The sequence below is a fragment of the Pongo abelii genome, chromosome 18, assembly GCF_028885655.2.
Source record: "Pongo abelii isolate AG06213 chromosome 18, NHGRI_mPonAbe1-v2.0_pri, whole genome shotgun sequence".
Classification (NCBI taxonomy): domain Eukaryota; kingdom Metazoa; phylum Chordata; class Mammalia; order Primates; family Hominidae; genus Pongo; species Pongo abelii.
In genome coordinates this window covers 49,921,716-49,946,342 of record NC_072003.2, presented here as the reverse complement: position 1 = coordinate 49,946,342, position 24,627 = coordinate 49,921,716, and the positions used below count along the sequence as shown (strand labels likewise).

Sequence of the window (24,627 nt, the reverse complement as noted above, 5' to 3'; positions counted from 1 at the left end):
AATTCTTTACTTTGTTTTCTTTTACTGCCTCACAAATCACAGGAGGCAAGACTATCTGAGAGAGAGAGAGAAGGAGAGAGAAACCAGGCCAACCCAGCGGCCAGCTAGAGGGGCAATTTAATGGCGTCAGGTAGGAGAGAGAGAGACTCCAGTTGAAACTGGGAGACACTGGAGTTGCAGAAATGCAGAATCAGATGGACTGCAAACCTTGCATGCTCTGAGTGGTAAAAGGACCTCCTGGGAGTGTTGCAGCAACTGGCTGCCACAGCTGGGGTGGCAAGTAACTGTGTATGCCTCCCCTACCAGGACAAGCTCAACATGCATCGTGCAACTCAGTAACCCCAGAAAGCTGTGACACTCTTAGACACAGGAAAGGAAAGGGGCCTAGAAAAGCTTTCTTGCCCTACAGGCTAAAGGTCAAAAGACAAGAAGTCCTCAGCAGGGCTAGTCCAGAGTTTACTAGGGAGATCACAGCATTAGAGAACCCTTGCTTAAAATGAGACACTGTCCCTGCATTCAATCAGGAGGTCAGGAGCCAGTGTGGGCAGTGCCAGGCCAAGACCAGATCAGACTGACTCAGGTATGGGGCAAAAAATAGTTTCCAGGGAATAAAGAAAACCTGGGCTCACCTCAATGCCAAGAAGTTCTGCCTGCTTGCAAGGAGCTTAGCCATGGAGTGTGCACAGCCGTCAGTCAATTTGTTGTTGAATAGACTGTTCAGTTCCAGAAGAGAGGAGACACAGAAGCAAAGCACATTGGACAGTGAGCACCAAATCCCAGGGTTGCCCTTCCCCTCTGGGCAGGAATCACCTGCACCCCCCATCATGCAAACAGCCCCTGCCCCAGCCCATCACTCACAGCTTCCCAGGCTGCACGACCTGGGGTGAGACCAGGGCACTTGGGGCCCATTGTCCACAGCCCAGGCTGACTTACGCTAACTTCTGCAATTGCTCGCAGTGAAGAGCACATTCAATGAGCTTGCAGATGCCTCGGTCTGAGATATTGTTATCGCGCAAACTAAAGAGACAAAATAAATACATTTGAAAATGGAGCTAGTAAGACAAGAAAAAAATCTACAAATCCCCCAAAAAGACTTTCATTCATCCCTGAAGTGCCAGCATCTGTGCTTCCAGGAAACCCTGCATAGATGGAGCACCCCAAAAAAGTGGAGACCCCACGGTCCCTGGCCAGGGAGGTGACGTGGTGCACTATGATGGGGATGGCCCAGGATGTAGGATCCAGACCCCCTACTAAAGAACCTGAAATCCTTAGGAAATGACAGAGCTAATTTGTGGCAATGTTTCCATCTCTGCAAAAGGAACATGATAATCACAGCAGCCTCACAAAGGGGACGATGGTAGAAAGGAGCTGATATATGGGAAAGGTGCAGCCTGAACTAGACAGGCTACCCCTGGGACAATTTACCATCATCTAGGCCAGCAGACAGTAGACCAGCTGGATGAGAGTGGCCAAAACTTCAGAAACAGGCATGTAGGCTGTGGTTAGTGAGGCCCTGCTGCCCAGTCCTTAACCCCAATGACACCACTCCAACAGGCTAGTCCCTGCCGAGCAAGCCCTGTCTGCCACTCCTGTTGGGGCACCATTCCCAAAACTCACCTGATCACAACATCATCTGAAAGCTTCCCTAAAATACAGATTCTCAGGCCCATACCCTGGAGCTGGCAATCAAGTATCTGCAGGGTGGGGCCCAGGAATCTGTATATTTTAACAACTGTGCACATGATTCTTTATCTTTAGGCAAACTTGGCAGGCCCTGACTGAATGGTTAACAGCTCAGGCTCTGGAGTGCCTCAGCTGGATATTGTGATCCTGATCAGTCACTTACTAGTTATTTGTTGGTCTCTTCATCTATAAAACAGAGAACAGGCCGGGCGCGGTGGCTCACGCCTGTAATCCCAGCACTTTGGGAGGCCGAGGTGGGCAGATCACGAGGTCAGGAGATCGAGACCATCCTGGCTAACACAGTGAAACCCCGTCGCTACTAAAAATACAAAAAAAATTAGCCGGGCATGGTGGCAGGCGCCTGTAGTCCCAGCTACTCGGGAGGCTGAGGCAGGAGAATGGCGTGAACCTGGGAGGCAGAGCTTGCAGTGAGCCGAGATTGTGCCACTGTACCCCCAGCCTGGGTGACGGAATGAGACTCCGTCTCAAAAAAAAAAAAAAAAAAGAGGGAACAATAGTATTATCAGCCTCACCAGGCTGTGCACATAAAGCCTTGTGAGCACCTGGTACACAGTAAAAGTCACCTGGAATCATGATCGCTAGCACTGATCACGATCCTTAGCACTTCCCAATAATAATATTATTTCATCCTCACAACAAGCCAGTGAAATGGGTACCATTATTATGTGCATTTATGACAAAGAAACTGAGGCACAGACAAGCAAAGTGACTTTGCCAAGGTTGTACGGCACATAAAGGCTTTCAGCCTAGGCAGCTTGGCTCCAAACCCCACTCTTAACCATGACATTGTGCAGCTTCTCCCTCAGGGCCTCTTATGGCCACTTCTGTAGTGCAGTGATTTTTCAGACTGCAGGTTGCAGGTCATGCAAATCATTTTGAAGGTCCTGAGCAGCATTTCTAAAATGGAAATAGAACGGAACAGAAGAGAGCAGAGTGCCTCAGAGTTCATAAAGCAAAGTCATTTTGTGAAGTTTAGGTTCCATGTTTACATGGTGGTGCGTGCTCTCTCTCTCTCTTTCTCAATCATTGTGGGTCACATTCAAAAAACTTTTAAAGCCATCACTCTAGAGTCTGAGAGAGCCAGACTCTAAAGAAACCTATATAGGGGCACTGTGTATATAGGGTTTCCTAGAGGCTGAGGATTTCAGTTGGCATGGAAACACTTCAAGTGGGAGAGAGGCAGGTTGGCACTGTGGGAGAGGAGCCTGTGCCCTCCCCTTCCTCCCTTCCTCTCTTTCTCAATCTCTCTCTCTCTCTCTCTCTCACACACACACACACACACACATACACACAATGCACTCACAGCAACCTCATGGTTGCTTCCCCTCCCCTACGGCCTTGGCAGTTTTAGTGTGTGTAAGGTGAAGAGCAGTAAAACTCGCTCAAGGACAGTAATTTCTAATGGAAAACCAAGCTGGTTGCTGCAGACCAGTAGTTCTCTCAGGGCGAGACCACTTGTATCAGAATCACCAGGGGTGTTTGTGAAAAATATAGATTTCCTGAGCCCCACCCCAAACCTACTGAATGGGAATCACTAGAGGCAGGCCCAGGAATCTGCATTGCCACAAGTGCCTTTACACACCACAGTCTGAGCACCATGAGCTAGAACCAGGCCACCCTCACCTTTCTCTGAACATAGAGACAGACCCACAGGTTTCCCAGAGCCCTTCTGCACACCCTGATAATCACGGGGACATCCCTAATCAAGGATGGATGATCCATTCAAGAATTCCAGAGATGGACTGGCCTATGAGGATCACACAGGCCAGTCATGCCTTGCCTCTTGAGGTAAAAACTATGAGTCTACTACCCAGGAAAGTGCACAATTCTTATTTCTATCAGGGAAATTGCTCCAACAGACAGGTTTCCAAATTCCCACTCAAAGTATCATGATCCTCCCCCCTAGGGAAATAGAGTTTGATGCTGGCTGTCTTCCATTTGCCTGGCCAGATCCACTCTCCCCCTTTTCTACCTGTCTCTGGCTCCTGGGAGGCTGATGCCTGGGGACTAGTCCAGCAGACAGCCCACTCGGCCTCCCTGATGGGTCCAGCCAGTGGAAGGCGCTGGCCAGGGGCAAGAGTCGGGGTGGGGAGTTAGGGCCAAGCGGTATTCTTCCAGTTTGCAGAAGCTCAGACAGCCATCTCCATACCTTCCCCCCAGCTAATTAGTCTCCCTCCCCTTCAAGTCTACCCTCCCCCAGCTGTTACTAACCCCAGGCCCCTGCACCAACCCTCTCGCTCTTCCTAACTCCTGCCCGTGGCTTGTAAACAATCTGTTTATTAAACTCTCCTCAAATCACCCATTTTAAGTGTGTCATCTGTTTCCTCCAAGACCATGATGGGTATAATCATATTTATATTCATTGCATATAATACATATATATACATATATATATTCGCTATATATGTTATGTATTATGTTGTTATTATGCTTTAACCTAATGACCATGGTCCCTATGTCAGGGTTAACAAAAGTCACTACATAGTTTCTAGTGGGTATCCATGTGTTTGGTCCATGGTGAAAACTAAATCTTGAAAAAACCAAACACCGCATATTCTCACTCACAGGTGGGAATTGAACCATGAGAACACATGGACACACGAAGGGGAACATCACACTATGGGGACTTTTGTGGGGTGGGGGGAGGGGGGAGGGATAGCTTCAGGAGATATACCTAATGCTAAATGACGAGTTAATGGGTGCAGCACACCAGCATGGCACATGTATACGTGTGTAACTAACCTGCACATTGTGCACATGTACCCTAAAACTTAAAGTATAATAATAATAAAAATAAAATAAAATAAAAAGAAAAATAAATCTTCTTGCTTTGCCCCCAGAGAAGATGTATACCATCCTAATACTCTCAAGAAGAGGTTTGTCCCATGCTTAGGGTCAATTAAGGTCATCCAGGTGTAGCCCAAAGCCCCTGGAGGCTGGGAATCAATGTTAACTTCAATCCAGAACTTCTGCTTTCCTATAGGTTCTAAATAGAAGCAGGGCATTCCCCTTTCAAGCTGGAAGGATGTTGGGGAATCTGTGGCATGCTGATCCGCAGGCCTAGGCACACCCTCTGCCCTTGCCTGCCCCCAAGATGTGGAAAGAGGCCCCTGAGTTCAGGGGCACAGATTTTCCAAAGGGCAAAACCTCACATCTTTGGCTGGGGCTCTAAGCAATACAGGTAGTGCTGAAATCCTGTTTGGACACCGTGCTACCTCAGGAATCCAAGAGTGGTTGTAACCCTGCAGCCACTTTCTATTTCTTGGGTCCTGAAATTCCTATCTGGTTGGGGTGTTAAAGTCTCTGATGGGGCACAAGTCACCTCTGATTTGGTGTCGTTCCTAATATGGACACATACTACAGAAAACTTTCTGCAAGTGACCTCAAGGTTTTCAGGGAGCTTCTGAAGTGTATCCACAGACTGGTGGGGGGCAGGAAACCTGTAATCAGAATGATGCGATTTGTGAACCCCAGCTCTGCCATTTCCTGTGTGACCCTGGACAAGTTACTTCACTTCTCTGAGCCTCAAGTCAAGGATAATGGAGATAATAACATTCCTGCCTACCCCCCAGGGTGGTTGTAGAGATTAGATGAGGTCATTCCGGAAAGCATAGCATCAGACCCAGCACATAGGCCAGTCAATAAAGTATGGCTGTCATCATCACATATTGAAATTAAGGCCCAGAAGGGAAGGGATCTGGACAGTGTTGCAAAGAATGGTGGCAGAGGCGAAGCTGGGCCCAGACTTCTAGATCCCAGCTTGGTGTTCCCACACTTAGCCTTGATGGTGCTCCCCCATACCTGAACAGCAATGCCCAGTAATACTCACTACAGAGCCTTGCAGACACCAAGGCAAGGCAGCAGCTGCTCCACGCCAATGTCACCCACAGAGTTGTAGTCCAGCTGCAGGGCCACGGGCCGCCGGAGGTGCTGCAGCACAAAGGCCAGGGCAGCACACTCAGCGGGGCCCACACTGCAAAATGTCAACTTCAGGTGCCCGACATTCAGGCCACGTGCAGCCTTCCGAGCCAGCCGCTCCTCCTGCATCTCGTACAGGCTCCGGATGAGCCAGATGAACCCGGGCATGGCATGCACGCTCTTGGCCTCACCTGGTGCAGCTGGCGGGATGGAGTGGAAGTGCTTGCGGAGGCTGCGGGCCAGACACCAGCGGGCACAGGCCTGGCGCCGGAGCAGGGCCTTCTCAGATGTCTGGCACTCAGCCAGCAGGCCCCAGTGCTCCCGGGACAACAGCCCCGCCAGGAAGGCTGCTGTGATCTGAAGGTTGTGTGGCTCGGCCTTCTGCAGCAAAGCTGCCACGCTGCTGTCCTTTCCCTCCGAGCCCTGGATGCACATCGTGGGCAGGAGCCTGGCCATTGGTGAGTTGCCTGGCCTGCCACAATTGAAGAGGTGTCTGAGCAAAGCTGGTGGCACATCAGCACTGAGTGCCAGGTAGAACGCAGCAAAGAAGCACTGGAAAGTGATGTGCAGGAATTCCAGGGGCGCTATACTCCCTGGCATAACACCTTTGGCACGCACCAGGAAGCCAAGAGAAATGTCATCAGGGCTGACCTGTGCTGCCTGGAGCTGCTGGGCTGAGAACACGTAGCAGCACATGCCCAGGCCCCACAGAGCCAGTCTGCCCAGGTGCAGGAGGGTGGGGAGGCGGCCCCGAAGAAGACTGGGTCCCAGACCCTGGGAAGCTGAGTCTGGGAGGGTGGCATGCAGCAGAAAATGCTGCAGAATCAGCAGGTACATATCCGTAGTGGTCTTTGGGGACCCCCCCTCCTGCAGCAACAGTTCCTGGTGGCATTTGGACACCATCCATGAGAAGACGGGAAGGTGGCACAAACCGTGCAGGGCTGAGGTCGCTTGGAGCAGGCGGATGAGGCGGTCCGCCACCCCGGGCTCACGATGGCGCTTCCTCAGGTACAGCTCAATGCCCTGTTCAGAGAAGCCCTTAAGGTTGAACTCGGTGCGGATGTACTTCCTGAGGAACGCCGACACAGCGGCCGGACGGCTGGTCACCACCTTGCAGGCATTCTTCAGCAGGTTGCCCTGCAGAAGGTTGAAGAGCAGGGTCTGGACAGAGGTGGGGTCGGTCGGGGAGCAGTGGCGTTCGCGATCCGTGAACCTGAACTTGAACTCGTCAAAGCCATCAAAGGTTAACAGAACACGGTCAGGGTGGTCAAGGAGTAACTGGAAGATGTCTTCTTGACCAACATCAGGCCAACAGCAGTGCTCAAAGAGTAGAGTCCGCACAGAGAGTGGTTTGGTCATGCACTGCAGCTGCCGGCAGCTGAATGGGAAGACAAAGAGAAATTCCTGGAAGTCTCGCCCTGCAGCCCACAGCAAGTGCAGCCGCTGCAGGAGCGTGCTCTTGCCACTGCCCGCCTCACCCACCACCAGCACAGTGTCCGCATCATCATTGAGGTGGCCGGGGGTGCTGAAGAGCTCCTCCAGGCCCAGGGTGGCCGGGCTCTTCTGCGGGGGTCCAGCCATGCCCACGTCTGCCCAGACCTCCAGGACATTCTCTGTGTATATGTCCTCCAGGCAGAGCGTCTCTGCTCCATCATAGGTACTGAGGAAGCGAGACTGAGCAGACACCGTGGTCCTCAGCTTGGCCATGTACTTCTTGCATGTGGCAGCTGGAAGGCAGAAGAAGAGGCAGATGAAGGTGGCACCATGGCGAAGATGGGACCTAACCAGACAGTGGGCTGCTGCGGGGGAAGCTGACATAACTGAAGGGATAGGAGAGCCAGCGGGTGCCCATCCTGGCTCCTCCATTCACAAGCTGTGGACTTTGAGGACAGTCAAGGAAACTTCCTAACCCTCAGCTTCCACCTCTATAAGGTGGGAGAAATGTTGGTCACTACCTCACAGAGTTTTACACGGATCAACTAAGATGACCTATGTCAAGTGCTTAGCACAGTGCCCAACACAAAGTAAGTGCTCAAAAGACATCAGTGACTGCCATCATCATTACTGATACCAGGAGGAGTTCTGGATGATGGGAAGGGGCTCTGGGCTGGGATCAGAAGACCCGTAATCTGATATCTGTCCTGCCATAGTGGCCGGGTGGCTTTGGATAAATCCCTTCACCACTCAGCCTCAGTTGACTTTTTCTAAAGGGGAACAAAGGGCTTAAGGGCTCAGGAGCCCAGTCTCTGAAGTCAGACACACCTGAGTTTGAAAACCTGGGTCCACCATACACTTGGGCAAGCCATTTAGCCTTTCTGGGCCTCAGTTCTCTCATCTGTAAAAATGGGGACAATATACACCCGGAAGGATTGTTTCAGGAGGCAATGAGATAAAACAGAGTTTAAAAGAATATCTGACATGGCAAACTCTCAAAAAAATGGTGCTTATTATCATTATTATTCATGGATATAGTAGGCACAACAATAGACCCTCTAAGATGTCCATGTCCCGATCCTCAGAACCTGTGAATATGTTACCTTACGTGGCAAAAGGAACTCTGCAGATGTGATAAAGTTAAACTTCGAGATGGGGAGATGATCCTGATTGATCTGGGTGGACCTAGCAAGGGAAGGCCTTGGGGTCACCGGGGTGCCCCAGCTGAGCACTCGAACAAGAGTCTGTGATCCTGCCTCCACTTCCCCATCCTCCCCATGCACCCCATGCAGGGAGAGTTTTCATGCAGGGGGTGTGTTTGAAAGGCCAGTGCTCTTCCTTTCTCATCCTGAAAGTAATGCAAGCAAACCATTTCCTGTGTCAGGGTTTAGTTCCCCTTTCAGGAAATGGGGAAGTGCTGGTTTAGCGCCCCAGGCTGGTAGGAGCTTGGCATGGTCCCCCACCATCACAGCCTCACTGCCCCCAAGCAAACACTGGCCCACTATTTTCAACCCAAAAACTAACAAGTAATTTTCACAGAGCTCTGAGCTCACTGATGACTATCTGCAGTCACACAAAGGGGACGCCCTGTGTTTATGTCACCTCTGTTGTTCCCAGAGTTGATGATTACTGCTGAGCTTTCTGCCCTCTGAATATACCAGGATCCCTGAACTTAGACCATAAGATAGATATCTTCCTCTCCAATACATATCAGATATATATCTTCCTCTTCCGACCTGATTTCCAATGCAGGTTTTCCAGCCATCACCAATGATACTAAAATTCTCCAGAAAAAAAAAAACACGTCATTTTATAGAGAAATAAACACACCAACTGTCACCTTTAGAAGTGTGGGGAATCTTGCACCCTGGCCTGGTCTTACAGGAACTAGCTGTGCTTGATGATATCAACAGCAAACCTCAACCAAGGGCCAAACCAGGCCCTGCGCTCCGTGCTGCGCACCCTGCTGTGGTGCACTGATGTTTAGATCCTGTTCTTCAATGAGACGGTGCACTCGCGAGTGCCAGGCACAGACTTCCAGCCACCCCTCCCACAGGCTTGCTTGCTGCCCAGAGGGCACAGCCCAGGGTGATAGACCCATCTGCCAGCACCACACACAGCTCAGGGGGCTTCAGTGCCAATGAGCTTTCCCTACAGTGGTGTAGGAACAAGCCCTAAAGAGTGCCAGGCTTGCACCCTCTCTTTACAACTGACATTTCTTCTCCCAAGAAAAGAGAAAGTGTAGGTGGGGACAATTTACAATCAGACCCTTCTCCCCCTCCCTCGTCACTTAAACTCTCTGCCCAGTTTCCACAAGGTGGAAGAAAACACCACATACTTCTCAGGGTTGTTGCAATGGGTAGACATTGTCCATAAAGCACCTGGCAGGATGCTTGGTATGTTCAAGTGGTGCAGTCCAAGCCCCTCCTGTTCCTGAGTTTGGGTGGTGACCCTGGGCACTGAGGGATACCAGAGTCTCTAGATCTACTTGGTTCTTGAGTTTCCGATTGTGAGCTGCTAAATTTCAGAGATCAAGAGATACCAGCCCTAACTCAAAACACGTGTCCATATCTTTTTGGTACAGATAATGAGAGTTTGGATGGTAAGTAACACCTTTAGTTAGCCCTCAATATATGGTAGCCCAATTGTCAGTATATTGTGTGGGAGATAATGAAAGCTAATAGCTAACATTACACACTTTTGTCCTTTTAATCCTCCTAAAATCCCAATGAGACAGGGGGTGGTGCTAGCCTTAAAACAAGGAAACTGAGTCACAGGGAGGCTATACTGCCAGCATATGGGATGCTAACTGAGGTGTGTTCTGTTCTTAACCATGGATCTGCACTGACTGCCCTTCGATTAACTGAGAACATATACCTACCTTCCAAAGGCAGGGCCAACGGGACTGGTAATTCCTGAACATGTTGTAGAAGGAAGGCAGCCAATCCATTCGCTTTCACCGTGGCAAGATCAAGCAGCCTTCTTGCCTACGGGAAAGGCAGAAGACATTATTCTTCCAGGAAGGCTGATGGAGCAATGTGGGAAGGCTTACTGATTACTGCAACTTCATAAGCATCTCTCTTCCATCCACAATAAAAGGTCAGAAAAACAACCAAACAACCACATGAGTTTCAAGTAGTTAATACAGTGTTGGATGGTGAATTGAACACATGCATCCAATCTGGCTCCTACTCAAAACTCACTAAAACAGTGAATAACTGAAAAATAAATGAAACAAAATGAAGACATAAACCTACAAAGATAGGGAAAATGATTCTGCAGGCTGTAAATCATTTGGAAGAGAAGTGATTTCATCAAGTCTCGTGGATTGAATATTTGAATACAATCTCTGCTCAGACTCCCACATCTTCATCTCCAGCCTGAACTGTCCCCCTGAACCCTGGACTTGCACATCCAACTGCCTATTTTCCATCTCCACTTAAAAGTTTCATAAACACCTCCAACATATTCAAAACTAAACTCCTAACCTGCCCACGCATCTGCCAAACCGACAGCCTTCCTCATCTTGGCTAATATTAATCCCATTCTTCCAGATGCTCTGCCCCGAAGTCTTGGAGTCACCCTTGAAGCCTCTCCTCTGTAATCTGCCAAATCCTGTTGACTCCACCTTCAAAGCATGTCCCAAAGGGCACTGTTCAACAGAAATAAAATGCAGGGCACAAATGCAAGCCGCATGTGGAATTTCAAATCCTCTAACAGACACATTTTTTAAAGTTAAAAGAAATAGATGAAATCAACTTTAATCATATATTCTATTTAACCCACAATAGCCAAAACATTACCATTTCAACATGTAATCCATGTAGAAAATAGCAAGATATGGCTGAGCGTGGTGGCTAATGCCTGTAATCCCAGCACTTTAGGAGACCAAGGCGGGTAGATCCCCTGAGGTCTGGAGTTCCAGACCAGCCTGGACAACATGGTGAAACCCCATCACTACTAAAAATACAAAAAATTAGCCAGGCATGGTGGCATGTGCCTGTAGTCCCAGGTACTCAGGAGGCTGAGGCAGGAGAATCACTTGAACCTGGGAGGCGGAGGTTGCAGTGAGCCGAGATCACACCACTACACTCCAGCCTGGGTGACAGAGCAAGACTGGGTCTCAAAAAAAAAAAAAAAAAAGAAAGAAATAGCAAGGTATGTTTCATTCTTTCTTTCATATTAAGTCTTTGAAATCTGATGTGTATTTTGTGCTTATGGAAACTCCATGTGGACCAGCCAGGTCTCTAGTGCTCAAATGCCATCTGTGGCCAACGTCTGCATACCACACACAGAGCCATTTCTTGTCACCTCCTCTATACCATCCTCCTCCAAGCCACAATCTCTGCTTATCTGGAAAGCTGCACAGGCTGAAAAACTGGTCCCCCTGCTTCTGTTCCTGCCCTCACAGCCTAGCCTTAATGCCACAGCCAGAGTCTAATCCTTTACAAACAAAAATCAGGTCACACCACTCCTGTACGAACATGCCAATAGCATCCCTATTTCCTCAGAGTAAGAGTCCAAGTCCAACAGTAACCTTCAGGGCCCAAAACAGACAAAAATACCTGTCTAGAATCACGTGGACCCAAGTTTCTCCTTTCATGCCCCCTCTTACTCCACTCAGCATCCTGGCCTCCTGTTTCCTAAAACTACCAGGTATGTTCCTGCCTCTGGGCCTTGGCTCTGGCTGTCCTCTCAGCTTGGAAGCCTTCCCCCAGCCATCCATGTGGCTAATTCCCTGTCCTCCTTCAAGTCTTTACTTGAATTTCACCTTCTAAGTGAGAACTCTGACTACTCTATTTAAAATTGCCATCATTTATCCCCTTCCCAAACTCTCAACTCCCAAACCCACTTTACTTACTTTCTACAGCACTTACCACCTTCTAGCACGCTCTGTAATTTCCTTCCTTTGGCTTATTGTCCCTCTCCCCTGACTGGAGTGTGTGTATTTCCAAGACAAAGATTTTTGTCTGTTTTGTTCACTGAGGTATCCCCAACACCTAGAAGAATGTCTGGCACAAATCAGGTGCTCAAGGACTTGCCGAATGAATGAATAATAACAGACTGAGGAGACTCCTGAAAGCCAAATCTTAACCCCAAAACAAGAAAGTTGAAAACCATGCAGTGTGTACCCTAGGATCTGTAAAGGGCTCTGGAATGATCAGCATGAGGGACCTCCAGAACTGAAGGAAATGACTAAAACAAGGAGGACTGAATCAAAGTGGTTTCTGAAACAAATTTCTGGTTCATCCCCAGGCAAAAGGTCTGTGGTCTACTCAGATAACTTGATCAACCCAGGAGGCGAGATCTAAAGATATAAACACTGTCATTTCCCAAAATATCTACAGTGAAATTCATGGTAGACAAGTTTCACCCACATGCTCAACAAGTTTTAAAGTCCTACTTGTCAATCTTGAGAAAGAAAACCAAAGAGTGTCATGAGCCCAGAGAAAGCATCTAATGTGGGAGATAGAAGCCAAACAAGGGGGGAAGGGGAAAGCAACTTGTAGAAAAAGTTTACATAGGGTGAAAAACAGTCAAACAAAGAACCCACCTATCTTATGATCCTTAAGTCAAAGAAGATGTTGCATTCATAAAACAAGAGTAAGATACTACAGAAAAGAGACAGTCAAACCTACCTCTTGCAAATTAAAATCATGACATCAAAAATGAAAAATTCAAGAGTTTAAAGATAGAGCTGTGACTATCATAGAAAAGTAGAGCAAAAAGACACAGAGATGGAAAATAGAAGAAAATTAAATGATCAGTCAAGGAATTCTAACATTGAATTAATAGTAGTTTCATAAAAAGAGAAGAGATAAAATGGAGAGGAAGAAATCACCTATAAACTAATCAAGAACATTTCCCAAAACATAAAGAGAGAAGTTTCCAGATTCAAAGTACCTCTTGGGTGACCAACACAATGGAAGAACACCAAGGCACATAATTGAAATTTTAAAATGCTGGGGACTAAAAGAAAATTTTAAAAGCTTCCAGAAAGAGTTTTAAAATGGTTTTGGAGGCTGGGTGTGGTGGCTCACACCTTTAATCCCAGCACTTTGGGAGACCAAAGTAGGCAGATCACCTAAAGTCAGGAGTTCAAGACCAGCCTGGCCAACATAGCAAAACCCCATCTCTACCAAAGGGTGTGGTGGTGGGTGCCTGTAATCCCAGCTGCTCAGGAGGCTGAGGAAGAAGAATTGCTTAAACCCAGGAGGCGGAGGTTGCAGTGAGCCGAGATCACACTACTGCACTCCAGCCTGGATGACAGAGTGAGACGCTGTCTCAAAAAGTTAAAAAAAAAAAAAAAAAAGGTTTTGGAATTCTTAGAAGCAATATTGAAAAGAGATGATAATGGAATAATGCAATCAAAATTCTGAAGGAAAATGATGGCCAGCCCAGAATTTTATACCCAGCCAAACTATCAATCCAGTATGAGGGAACTTTTAGACATGTGAGAGCTCAGAAATTTTAACTTTCATACATTCATTCTAAGGAATTGACTAGAGGATACGGTCTAGCAAAATGTAGTAAACCAGGGAAGAAGAGGCCATAGGATTCAGGATACAGGAGACCAACGCAGGAAGACCATGTAGGGAAATCTCAGCTTGATGGCTGTATACTAAAAGTAGATGGCCACCAGTTCAAACAGAATGCAGCAGTGACTCAAGATTCAGACAGGTTGAGGGCAGTTATCTCCTATATGTCCAGGCAAGCCTGACCCTAACCTTTATCTATATTTGACTTGTCTTCACCATGAACTAATATCATTTCTTCTCAACTCCTGCTGCCTCAGTCAGCTGAGGACATTCATTTCACTCCACAGAAGTGTTTAGCCTTGGCCTATTCCTGTGAGCTATAATAGCCTTTGGCAACTTTACCACTGACTGTACAAAGCAGCCCACTTCCCCTGGCCATGTTCCTCCGGACACAGTACCTAATTCACATCAGCCCTACCAGACCCTCCAGCTGCAATGAGCCCAATATTTCCCCAGACTCATTCATGGCATTGCCTACTGACTTCCCAGAAGAGGTTCTTATAAATTCCCAGGGAAGGAAAAGCCAGACCAAGTCCCTGAGACTCCACTTAGCTTTCCCTGCCTTGGGAACCTTCATCTAAGAAAAGGCAATAGTGACCTTTGTTGTTTTTTTTTTTTTTTTGAGACAGAGTCTTGCTCTGTTGCCCAGGCTAGAGTGCAGTGGTGCGATCTTGGCTCACTGCAACCTCTGCCTCCCGGGTTCAAGCGATTCTCCTGCCTCAGCGTCCCGAGTAGCTGGGACTACAGGCATATGCCACCATGCTTGGCTAATTTTTTGTATTTTTAGTAGAGACGGGGTTTCTCCATGTTGGCCAGGATGGTCTCGATCTCCTGACCTTGTGATCTACCTGCCTCAGCCTCCCAAAGTACTGGGATTAAAGGCTTGAGCCACCGCACCCAGCCTAATTTAAGTGACCTTCTTTACACAGCTATTTTTGGCTTGCTACTCAGTTTTTCAATATAGAACAATACATTGTTTGGGGATTTATTTTAAAAGATGCTAAAACATTAAAGAAAGGCAAAGAAATGATTTACACAAAAGTCAAGCCAGTGTTTACCTCTAGTAGTTGCAATTAAAGAAGGCCCCAGGTACTGGCAACATCCTGTTTTTTAACCTGGGTGATGGGAACAGTTTACACTATACATATGAAATATACACACTCTTCTGTATGCATGGTGTATTTCCCAATTTAAAAAATGTTTAAGTTAATATTGTTACAGGAATCAGGCAATTCAGAGCTCAGTCTGACACCTCAGCCCTATCAACTTTAACAGTTGCATGAGTCAGACGGACAGCTGGTATTACAGCTGGTGTTACCAGCCTCAGGTTTCCTAACAACTGCTATGCCCAACTGAGCAAGTTTACCACACAAAGCCCCCACATTTTATGACAGACAGAGAATAGCACAAGCTCTGGAGGAAAACAGGCCTGGATTCAAATTCCAGCTGGGCCGCTTCCCAGATGGGCGATTTGGGCAGTTTCTTCATTGTTAAGAAACAGTGTAGTCACACTACACCCTTGTGAGGCTTAAATAAAACAATACAGGGAATGGACTGGGTACAGTGCCTGGCACACAGTAGGAATTCACTCAGTCAATAGTAGCAATGGGTATTTTTGGAATTTAGTTCTTTAACTTGCATTTTGTCTCATTCCACAGCATTTTCTGTCCCTAACCTGCCATCAATGACAACTACTTCTTTACAGGAAATTAAAAGGCCATTTGGGAAGACATGTTGGTTGGCTATACCACAAGCACCATCCAAATGAAATCAGTAAGGCCACTAAGGGAAGGCCACCAAATCAGAGTCACAGAATGTCAGAGCTCAAAGGGATTCTAAAGGCTGTCAGAGACAGCTGGATTCTAAAGGCTTAAACCTCAGGCAGTGCAATCCTTTCAAAATCTCCTGCTCTCCTCAGATCTGTTGTCTCCCATCCCTGCTACCCACTCAGCTCAGTCCCAACCTTCAATGTTTGCTTTTGCTGTCTATTTAGCCCTTTCTTAAGACGAATTCTTAGCTCATTAAAATTCAGCCTTAGATGGGCGCGGTGGCTCATGCCTGTAATCCCAGCACTTTGGGAAGCCAAGGGAGGAGGATTACTTGAGCCCAGGAGTTTGAGACCTCAACATAGCAAGACCTTGTCTCTACAAAAAAAAATTAGCCTGGTATGGTGGTGCTAGCCTGTGTCCCACCTACTTGGAAGGCTGAGGCGGGAGGATCACTTCAGCCCAGAAGTTCGAGACTTCAGTGATTTATGATCGTGCCACTGCATTCCAGCAGCCTGGGTGACACAGTGAGACCCCATCTTAAATAAATAAATAAATAAATAAATAAATGCCTTTCTTCTTTCCTAATCTAGGCATCTAAGGTTGTAAATTTCCCCCTATGTTCTGCTTTAGCTGTATCCGATAGATTTTGATAAATAATATTCTCATTATTGTTTGGTTCTGAATATTTTCTGATTTCCATCATGATTTCTTCTTTGACCCATGAGTTATCCCATTTCTTTTCTTCACCAATCCATGTACTTCCTCTATTCATGTCCTGTCTTCTCTGGGCCGTAGGGATCTAGGCTACCTTCTCCAAACCCCTCAGACCATCTGTACCAGATCACATTGCTGAACTTTTAAAGATGACAAGACACAATCTTGTAACTTCTCAGATGGGCTGATTCAATTCCCCCAACAAATTATAAGAGAAACTAAGGTCAGTCCAATAACGAATATGTCTTCTGTATGTGCAACTAATCAGAGAGGACTGTACCACGTCTGCTCTGTAAATACGTAGCCATGTGAGCCAGCTTTAGTGCAGCCTTGAAGACAAATTCGTTTATTTCATCAATCTCAATCTAGGGTTATCCAGACTCATGTGAACAACACATACATTTTTGGAAAACGGACAAAAATAAAAACTAAAATGTTCCCCAACCCAGCCCATTTTAACACTGCAGTGTCATTCTAATTCAATCATTCATTCAATAACTCACTTATTTCATCAACAAATATTTATGGAGTACCTACTATGTGCAAAGCTCTATGAACACAACAAACTTTAAGCAAATACATATGAAGCGCCTAATAGATTCTGGCTGAATAGATGAATGAATAAATGAATGATGGATGAATAAGTCAATGACCAGTGCTGGCCAATTGGTCCAGCACTAGCCCCCTTGTTAACTACTGCGAGCTTATTCAAACTACTTTCCTTGGTCTCAACTTCCCAATTTATAAAGTGGAATGTTAGTGATTGTTCCATCTGCCTCTCAGGAGCCCTAAGAATCACTATTTGGAAGAAAACAGAAGAGTTTCAAAAATACTCAGTGGTCATTTCTCTGACCAGATGGTCTCTGCTGAGTTATTACATTCTCAGGGGCAGTTATATACCAACTCTGAACATCTATGATCTAATGCAATTTCATGTCAGAAATCCTACATAAACATTTAAACTATATTAGTTTATAATATGCTATGTTAATTATAAAATAAATTCAATATACTGCAGTCTTATGATCTGCTGTGCTGTTAATTTAAAACAGACAGAAATAAAAGTGTACAAGTATAGAGTATCACTCATAACAGAAATAATAAATAGCAGCCAGTGGTAATAGACACTATCCTAAGCATTACTCAAATTAACTCACTGAATCCTCCAAAGAGCCTTATAGGATAGGCACCATTTGACTATTACCATTGTTTTATAGATGAGGAAACTGAAACAAGAGAGACTGAGGTTGGAGAGGCTCCTTAGGGAAGCCTGAGATCACACAGGGTTGACCTTGAGCCTGCACCATTCTGGCTCCAGAATCTGAGCTCCCGGCCACCACACACTTCCTCTCAGCAGAAGTGTTCTGTTGGCCAGGCAAAGTGGCTCATGCCTGCAATCCCAACAGTTTGGGGGGCCAAGGCGGGAGGATTGCTTAAAGCCAGGAGCTGGAGACCAGCCTGGGCAACATAGCAACACCCCATCTCTAAAAGAAAAAAAAAAAATTAGCTGTGCATGGTGGTACAGCACCCGTAGTCCCAGCTACTCGGAGGCCAGAAGATCACTTGAGCGCAGGAATTCAAGGCTACGGTGAGCTACGATTGTGCCACTGCATTCTAGCGTGGGTAACAGAGTGAGACAAAGAAAAGAAGAAAGAGTTGTATGTTTCCTGCCAAGAGTCAAGAGGAAATTTTACCTGCCTGGCTACCTTTTTAGGGGAAATCCCACGGACCAAGTTACCCCACAGGCTGACTTCATGAGGACAAAGCAGTCTTGGTGACTAAGCACCCCTTTCCTGGGAACTCTGTGATGCACGCCAGGAGTGCCTCACCCTCTGGGACGGTGTGAAGATCGGCAACCTGATTTCGTCACATTCGTACTGGCTGACGAAACCCCGCTCCCATGCCAGGTCCAGCATGTCCTCCACATGGCTGTGGAGCCTCCTGACAATGGCTGGCCGGTGACTCTGCAGGTCTCGGGCTGGGTGGAGCGAGTGGGGGTCCCAGCAGCCATGCAGCTTGGGGGACTGGCTGTCGGCCTGGGCTTCTTGGGCAGCCGCGATGAGTTTCTGACAGGCCCAAGTACCCTTATTCCAGACGGTGTCCAGGAGGCGCCTGGCCAACTGGGAGAGAGGCTGGCCCAGGAGGTGGAAGCCCTCGTAGTCCTCCCAGGAGAGGACCTCCCAGGACAGCAGCCAGTCCAGGACACTCTCGAAGCCCTCCAGGGACCCTGAGACCAGCAGCTCCACCAGCTGGCTCCTCTGTGCCTGAAAAGCCTCCTGCGAGCACATTTCACAACCTGGGGAGGAGAACAAGGTCAGTGCGGACTTCTTCAGAAGCCAGACGCAGGGTGGTCGGGGAAGGCCAGGGCAAGTCAGCCCCAGCAGAACCCGAGTTAGCCATGGTTCTAGCCTCAGACATTACCCAATCCAAGCTCCCCACCATATAGATGTGAAAATTGAGACCCAGAGAAGGCAAGAAACACCTCAAGGTCCCACAGAGTTTGAAGCAACCAAGAATTAAATCAAGACCCCTAAGTCCCATATCCATGCTTGGTCTCCGGCTTAAAACATTTTAAAAGGCTTGAGGTAATATTAGGAGCAAGAGATCTCCCAAGGTCACTTGAGATCAGGAGCTCTAGACCAGCCTGGCCAACACGGTGAAACCCTGTCTCTACTAAAAATACAAAAATTAGCCGGGCGTGGTGGCGAGCGCCTGTAATCCCAGCTACTCAGGAGGCTGAGACAGGAGAATCACTTGAACCCGGGAGGCAGAGGTTGCAGTGAGCCAAGATCGTGCCACTGCACTCCAGCCTGGGCAAGAGAGCAAGACCCTATCTAAAAAAAAAAAAAAAAAAAAGAGAGAGAGACAGAGATCTTCCAAGCAATCAGGGAATTCATTCTCTTCGAAGCAGGGTGAGAGGGGCTCTTTCATGCTGGCTGGATTCAGGCTACAGCAGTTTCAGTAATGGCTTAATATTAATTAAGCATAAACTACACACCAGGAGCCATTCTAAGTGCTCTCCTGCATGAATTCACTGAACCCTCCCAGCCACTCTGAAGTAGTACCTATGATCTGCCCATTTTACAGAGGAAGACACTGAGGCACGGAGAGGCTAAGTGATTTGTACGGTGTGTCACAGCTAGACAGGCAGAGTCAGGATTTCAACACGAGTCGTGTACGACTCCGGAATGCATGTCTCTAACTCTTACATTTGGGTTCCCCATGGGGGCCCCAAGCCTGTGCTGTGTGTTTTGCACACTGCTACTCCAAGGGGTAGACTCAGAATATTGTTCTAAAGGTCCTGTCCTAGGCGAAGTGAAAAATTACGGTGCAAACTAAGTTGTTTCCGAGCGTTCTGGTGCCTTGTCCCCCATCAACACTTCCCACACACACTTGCCCTAGAGCCCTCACCTCCCTCCCATGCCCTCGAAACCACCGTGCACAGACTGCTGCCACTACTATCATCAGTGACCTGCTGTGGGTTCTGGGAATTTGAGGCGAAGTGACCCTCCAGGAGCTTCAAGCCCTGAGAGGGTCCCTGAGCAGCCAAGAAAATCTCTCAGCATGGTCAGTTCTGCGATTGTCATGGGGTCCGTGGACAAGGGCTGCTGCGGTGCCCTGAAGAAACGAAAGTGAAAGGGTGTAGGCAAAGACAACAAAGAGGGCTGTCAGCTTCTTTTTATAAATCAGGGACATTCCCAGACACTCGAGGGAGCAGATGCCAAGTGGCCTGGGGATTTTACCTCTTTCCCGATGGTTGTTTATGTGTCTCTCTCCCTGCCTGGGCCACGTGGAAGCCTGGGTCTTACTCCTCCTAGCATCCCTGAGCCTGACACAGCATTGTCCCCCACAAAGACACTGTGGGAATATTCATGAATCAAATATCCCCTGGGCTGGGGGTGGGGGGAACACTCTGTACCCGTCCTCATACGGTAGCCAAGGTAAGCAAAAGGAGAAAGCTCCAATCTCTCAGAATGCTGCTGGGGCACAGGGGGCCCTGTGCTGATCAGATGGGGAAACTGAGGCAATGAGGTTACTTGTGTGTCTGGCTGCTTGGGAAAGAGGGTGTCCCCCTCTGCAGAGGCCACTGGAAGCCAGGATCTAAGGTAGTTCTCTCAGGCCAAAGAGTTCTCCTCCCTGTGCCCACAGCTAAGCAGAGGAGCCAAGAGGGTGGGGTGGCCAGGGACGGGGGAAGAGAGGACAAAAAAGGGGTAAAATAAGCTCTGGGCTCGGCCCTGGAGTGGTTCTCAGCTATGGAAACACCAGCCAAGGACGCGACAGCAGCCCCCACCATCGCCCCTGCGCAGGTCCTGGGGAAAATAACCACCCACCCATTCTCCCCAGAAAACAGCCCAGAAACAGAGTCAGCACTCCCCATCTGACCCCAGGCCTGGGAGCATGCGCGCAGCCAGGGATGAAAGAAGGCTGAGAATCAAGCTGAGACAGGACAATGCCTGCTCCTCTTACCCAGAGAATGTCCAAGGAGGACACTTGCTCTTTCCTCCTCATCGTGAGAGACGGAACCACCCTTTTCCCCCATCAAAGCCCATTAGGCTAGGGGAGCAGGCATGGCATCTGTGGGATGGCCTTGTGCAGAACATCAAAAGCCCAGTGGCCCAGGACTGGTGAGCCAGGATCTGTCTACCAACCCCACCTTCAAGGGAAATTCCCAAAGGAAAAGCCGGAGGCCAGAGTTGGCCAACCAGCCTTCCAGAACTAGGTAATTCCAGGCAATTCTGGCACAAAGCCTTGTGCATCCTGGAGACCATGACACTCACTGAAAAACCCCACTGGGGAGATGAGACACATTCACGAGGGGACAGGCTACAAGTAAGTAGGGGCCCCTCCCTTGCACACCAAGCCTAGGGCAGCCTGGCCTACATGTGAGCCATACACAGCCCGGCTAGTGACGTTGGGCTTCTGTGGACACCAGGAAGGGGAGGCCCGCCCAAGCCACGTGACTCAGAGCTCTGTCCTCCCAGCAGCTGCATCACTGCACCTCTGCCCTGGCCTTCTTCCAGAAACCTCAGAGCAGAGAGAATCCTGAGGGCCAATTCAGCCAGCCCCCTGTCTCTGAGCAGGCATTGTCCTGTCTCATCTTAAACATCTGTAGAGGAGAACCTGGCCTTAGTGCTGTTCTCACTAACCAGCTCAGGAAGCTCACCAGCTTGGGAAGTTCCTCATTATGTCTAGCTTCAGTTTCTCCTGCTTCAGTTTAAATTGGGAAAGAGAGAGAAAAAATATTCACTCATTATCTGTTTCCTAAAAATTGTCCTTAACATCCTTCCTCTTACTCCTTTATTACCTGGTCGGGCTTCCCCTCTTCAGGTGAAATCTATCAATCTATCTGCATTGCCTTTTGATCTCTACTTCAGTTACTACAACTTCAAAGACACCATTGTCCTCCCCAAGGTGAGGCCCATGTAGAGAAAGGAGCACTTCCTTGCTGAAAGAGAGGGTCAAGCGGTGACCCACGTGGGCCCTCCCTGAAACCCAGGCCCAGGCCTGAGCCTGGACACCTCCTTCCTTCCTGAGACCACAGCCAGCCTGGTTTCTCTGGGGCCAAGAGCAAATGCTTTGCTTAAGTGCTGAAATCTCAGCCCACTGACCCCTTGCAGACAGGAGAGGAGGGGAAGCCCAGGGAAGCTCAACTTTCCAAGTGTCCTGAGTCTCTGCCGGGGCCCAGCCCCCCACCCTCCCCCAGGCATCCTGCATTCTCCCTCCCCAACACTGTTCTCTCCCTAAGAGATCGATTCCCCCCACCAGTGCGCAATGCACTCTAATTCTCCATTGTAAAAGTAAAGCCCTCTCTTGACACCCCCCTTCTTCATTTGGCTCCAATCCCATTTATCTGCTCCCTTTACAGCAGGCCCCCTTGTCTGTTGCCTGTACTGCTGTCCCCAAGTCCTCCCATCCCCTCCCATTCCCTCAAGTTCCCCATCCAGCTCCAGTGAAACTGTCACCAGTGACCTCCCATTGCTCAATCCTCAGCCCTCAGCCTGCTTGCTCTGCCAGGGGCACTGGTCATATTTGTTCCCTCCTTCCTCTTTGGGGCATTTTCTTCATTTCCTCCAGGACACCCCAACTCTCTGATTTTCACTCTTTCTGTCTTCTTGGCTGGTTCCTAACACTGGGGGCCCCAGCACTCAATGGTTAGACCCCTTCTCTTCTCCATATCACTCCATCCCTAGATGAGCCCACCTGCTCTTGTGGCTTTAAATACCAGCTATATGGTGATGATGCCCAAAGTTTTATTTTCAACTCCAACCTCCACCCTTAACTTTTCCCAACTGCTTACTCATCATTGATGCCTAATGGACAGCTCAAACTCCACAAGCACAAAACCAAACTCTTGCTCTCCCCCCTAAGCAACTCCCATTTCAGTTCATGGCAGCTTCAAACCTCCAGAAGCTTGAGCCAAAAACTCAGAATCATCTTTGACTCTACCTTTCTCTTGCACCCCAACTCCTATCGACACAGCCTTTGAAATATATCCCAAATCTGAATGTCGGGGTTTTTTTTTTAACCAACTCTGGGCCATGGGCAAGCCACCATGGTCTCTCCCCAAAATGACAGCAATGATCCTCTCAGCGGGCTCTCCTTCTGCCCTTACCCCACCCGCCATGATCCATTCTCCATCCCACAGCTAGACGGACCTGCCAGACCCCAAGTCAGAGCAGATGACTCCTCTGTTCCAAACCCATGCTCCCATCACACTCAGAGTGAAAACCAAAGCCTCCCAGCCCCCCAGATACTCACATGGCTCACCCCTCAATTCCTTATGACTTTGCCCGGCTATCGTAATCTTGGAGAAGCCTTCCCTGGTTGTGCTATATACAATGCAATACCCAGCCCCAGCACCCCATCCTGCTTCCCAGCTTTGTTTCACTCGTAGCACTTCCTGCCACCTGCTATGCCATGTATTTACTTATTTCATTGCTGTCCATTCCTTTCTAGAATGTGCACTCCATGAGGGCAGGGGGTTTTGTCTGATTTTCCTATTGCTCCATCTCGTGTCTCATCCAGTGCATGAATGATGACTGCTGGAATGAATGAAAGAACTGACATGCTCTGCATGGCTCCGGGAGACAGACATGGAACCAAGGTGTAGAATCTGTAAGCCACAGATTTTAGCTAAAGAAAACAAGAGCTGCAAGGCACTGAAAAGCCACCTTATCAGTAACAAGCTCCCCACCACTGGGCATGTGTCACAGAGGGGCTCTGCACTGGGTAGGAGGGAGGTAGGCTGGATGAGGATGCTTCCAGCCTCAGATCCCAGGGTGCAGAGAGGCAAAGGGGCCTTGAGTGACCAACAAACTCAGGGGCCCCAGCAGCCCCATGGCTGAGTGATTGGGACAGGCAAGTACAGGTGGTGGGGATGTCACTATGGTCTTTTTCACTAAGGGGTCAGGGGAGGGAGACAGGGCAGGTGTTTCCCCTCTGTAGAACAAGGACCCTGGAGGAGGCCAGGTCACAGCCCATGGGGAAACCAAGGCCATGGCAGGAGAGGCTCAGAAAGAGCAAACTCAGAAGCAGGGGTCCAGCCCCTAGCCCTCATGCAGCTTCAGGAGGTCCTCCCCAGGGGGATTGGGGTGGAGGGCTTTTCAGTTTGTTGGAATGAAAGCAGGACCAGATGGCTGCTCCATCAACCTGAGAAGCAGAGGAGAGCAAACAGCCGGGAGATGTGGCCTTGCAGGTCCTGGTGTGGGCTGTCTGGGAAGAGATGGATTTGAACTTAGATCTCACACCCAACAAGGGAGAAGGAGGAGGCAGGAGATTCCCTTAAGAGGTACAGAGAGCAGCAGTAGGATCCTCCAGGCAGACTCTCTCACTTATACCCACCCACTCACTGGTATGGTGAAGCTGGGGAAACTGAGTCCCACAGAGAGGAAGGAAATCAAAAGAGTGGCCCAGGGGCCTCCCCAACCTCGAGATACCCGCTTTCCGTCTCACTTCCCATCTACATCCTGGGACTCCCCCAGGAGAAACCGAGGCAACCCTTGCCCAAGCCCTGCGGCCAGGACGGCTCAGAAGCCAAGTGTTCAAGTCCCGGGGACGGGAACCTCGGCCCCACAGTCTCCCTCCAGCCCACCCCCAGGCGCTGGGCACAGCACTCACCGCGAGCCGCCTGCGCGCCGACTCCAAGGCCCGCTCCGGGCCACGACTCCAGGCTCCGGCTCTGGCTCCGGCTCGGCTCGGGCTGCGGCTCCGGGTGCGCGGGCGCTCGGCTCCGCCCCCGCCCGGACCCCGCCCCTGCTATGCCGAGACCGCAGCACCCGCTCCTGTCCCGCGGCCCCGCGGCCCCGAAGCGCCGGCTCCAGGGCTGGCCAGGCTTACCTGGGACAGGGCAGGACCGGGGCTGCCTGCGGGGCCGGACGGCCCTGGCTGTGTGCCCTAGCCAGTGTGCCTCTCTTTCTGGGCCACGTTTCAACCAGGAGGGAACCGGGGAGTCCTCGGAACAACCCGCTTCCCAACACATACACATACACACACACACACACACCACACACCACATACACCGCTTCCTAACACACACGCGCACGCACACA

At 49.1% G+C, this 24,627-nt stretch overlaps 1 protein-coding gene across 2 annotated transcripts in view; it reads right to left on the bottom strand.

Moving 5' to 3' along the window:
• The window catches only part of NOD2 (nucleotide binding oligomerization domain containing 2), a 39,769-nt gene extending 15,464 nt beyond the window's left edge, over window positions 1-24,305 (bottom strand). The window contains exons 1-6 of one of the 2 annotated variants that reach the window (XM_002826416.6): window positions 24,197-24,305; window positions 17,908-18,374; window positions 9,938-10,043; window positions 5,534-7,349; window positions 934-1,017; window positions 630-713 (exon numbers count right to left, since the gene is read on the bottom strand). In XM_002826416.6, the coding sequence (XP_002826462.4) occupies window positions 630-713; window positions 934-1,017; window positions 5,534-7,349; window positions 9,938-10,043; window positions 17,908-18,366 (2,549 nt within the window). In that variant the 5' untranslated portion in view covers window positions 18,367-18,374; window positions 24,197-24,305. Of the gene's footprint in view, window positions 1-629; window positions 714-933; window positions 1,018-5,533; window positions 7,350-9,937; window positions 10,044-17,907; window positions 18,375-20,545; window positions 20,915-24,196 lie in introns of those variants that run through there. The other variant, XM_024233779.3, reaches the window with a different exon arrangement.
• Window positions 24,306-24,627: the final 322 nt, after the last annotated feature.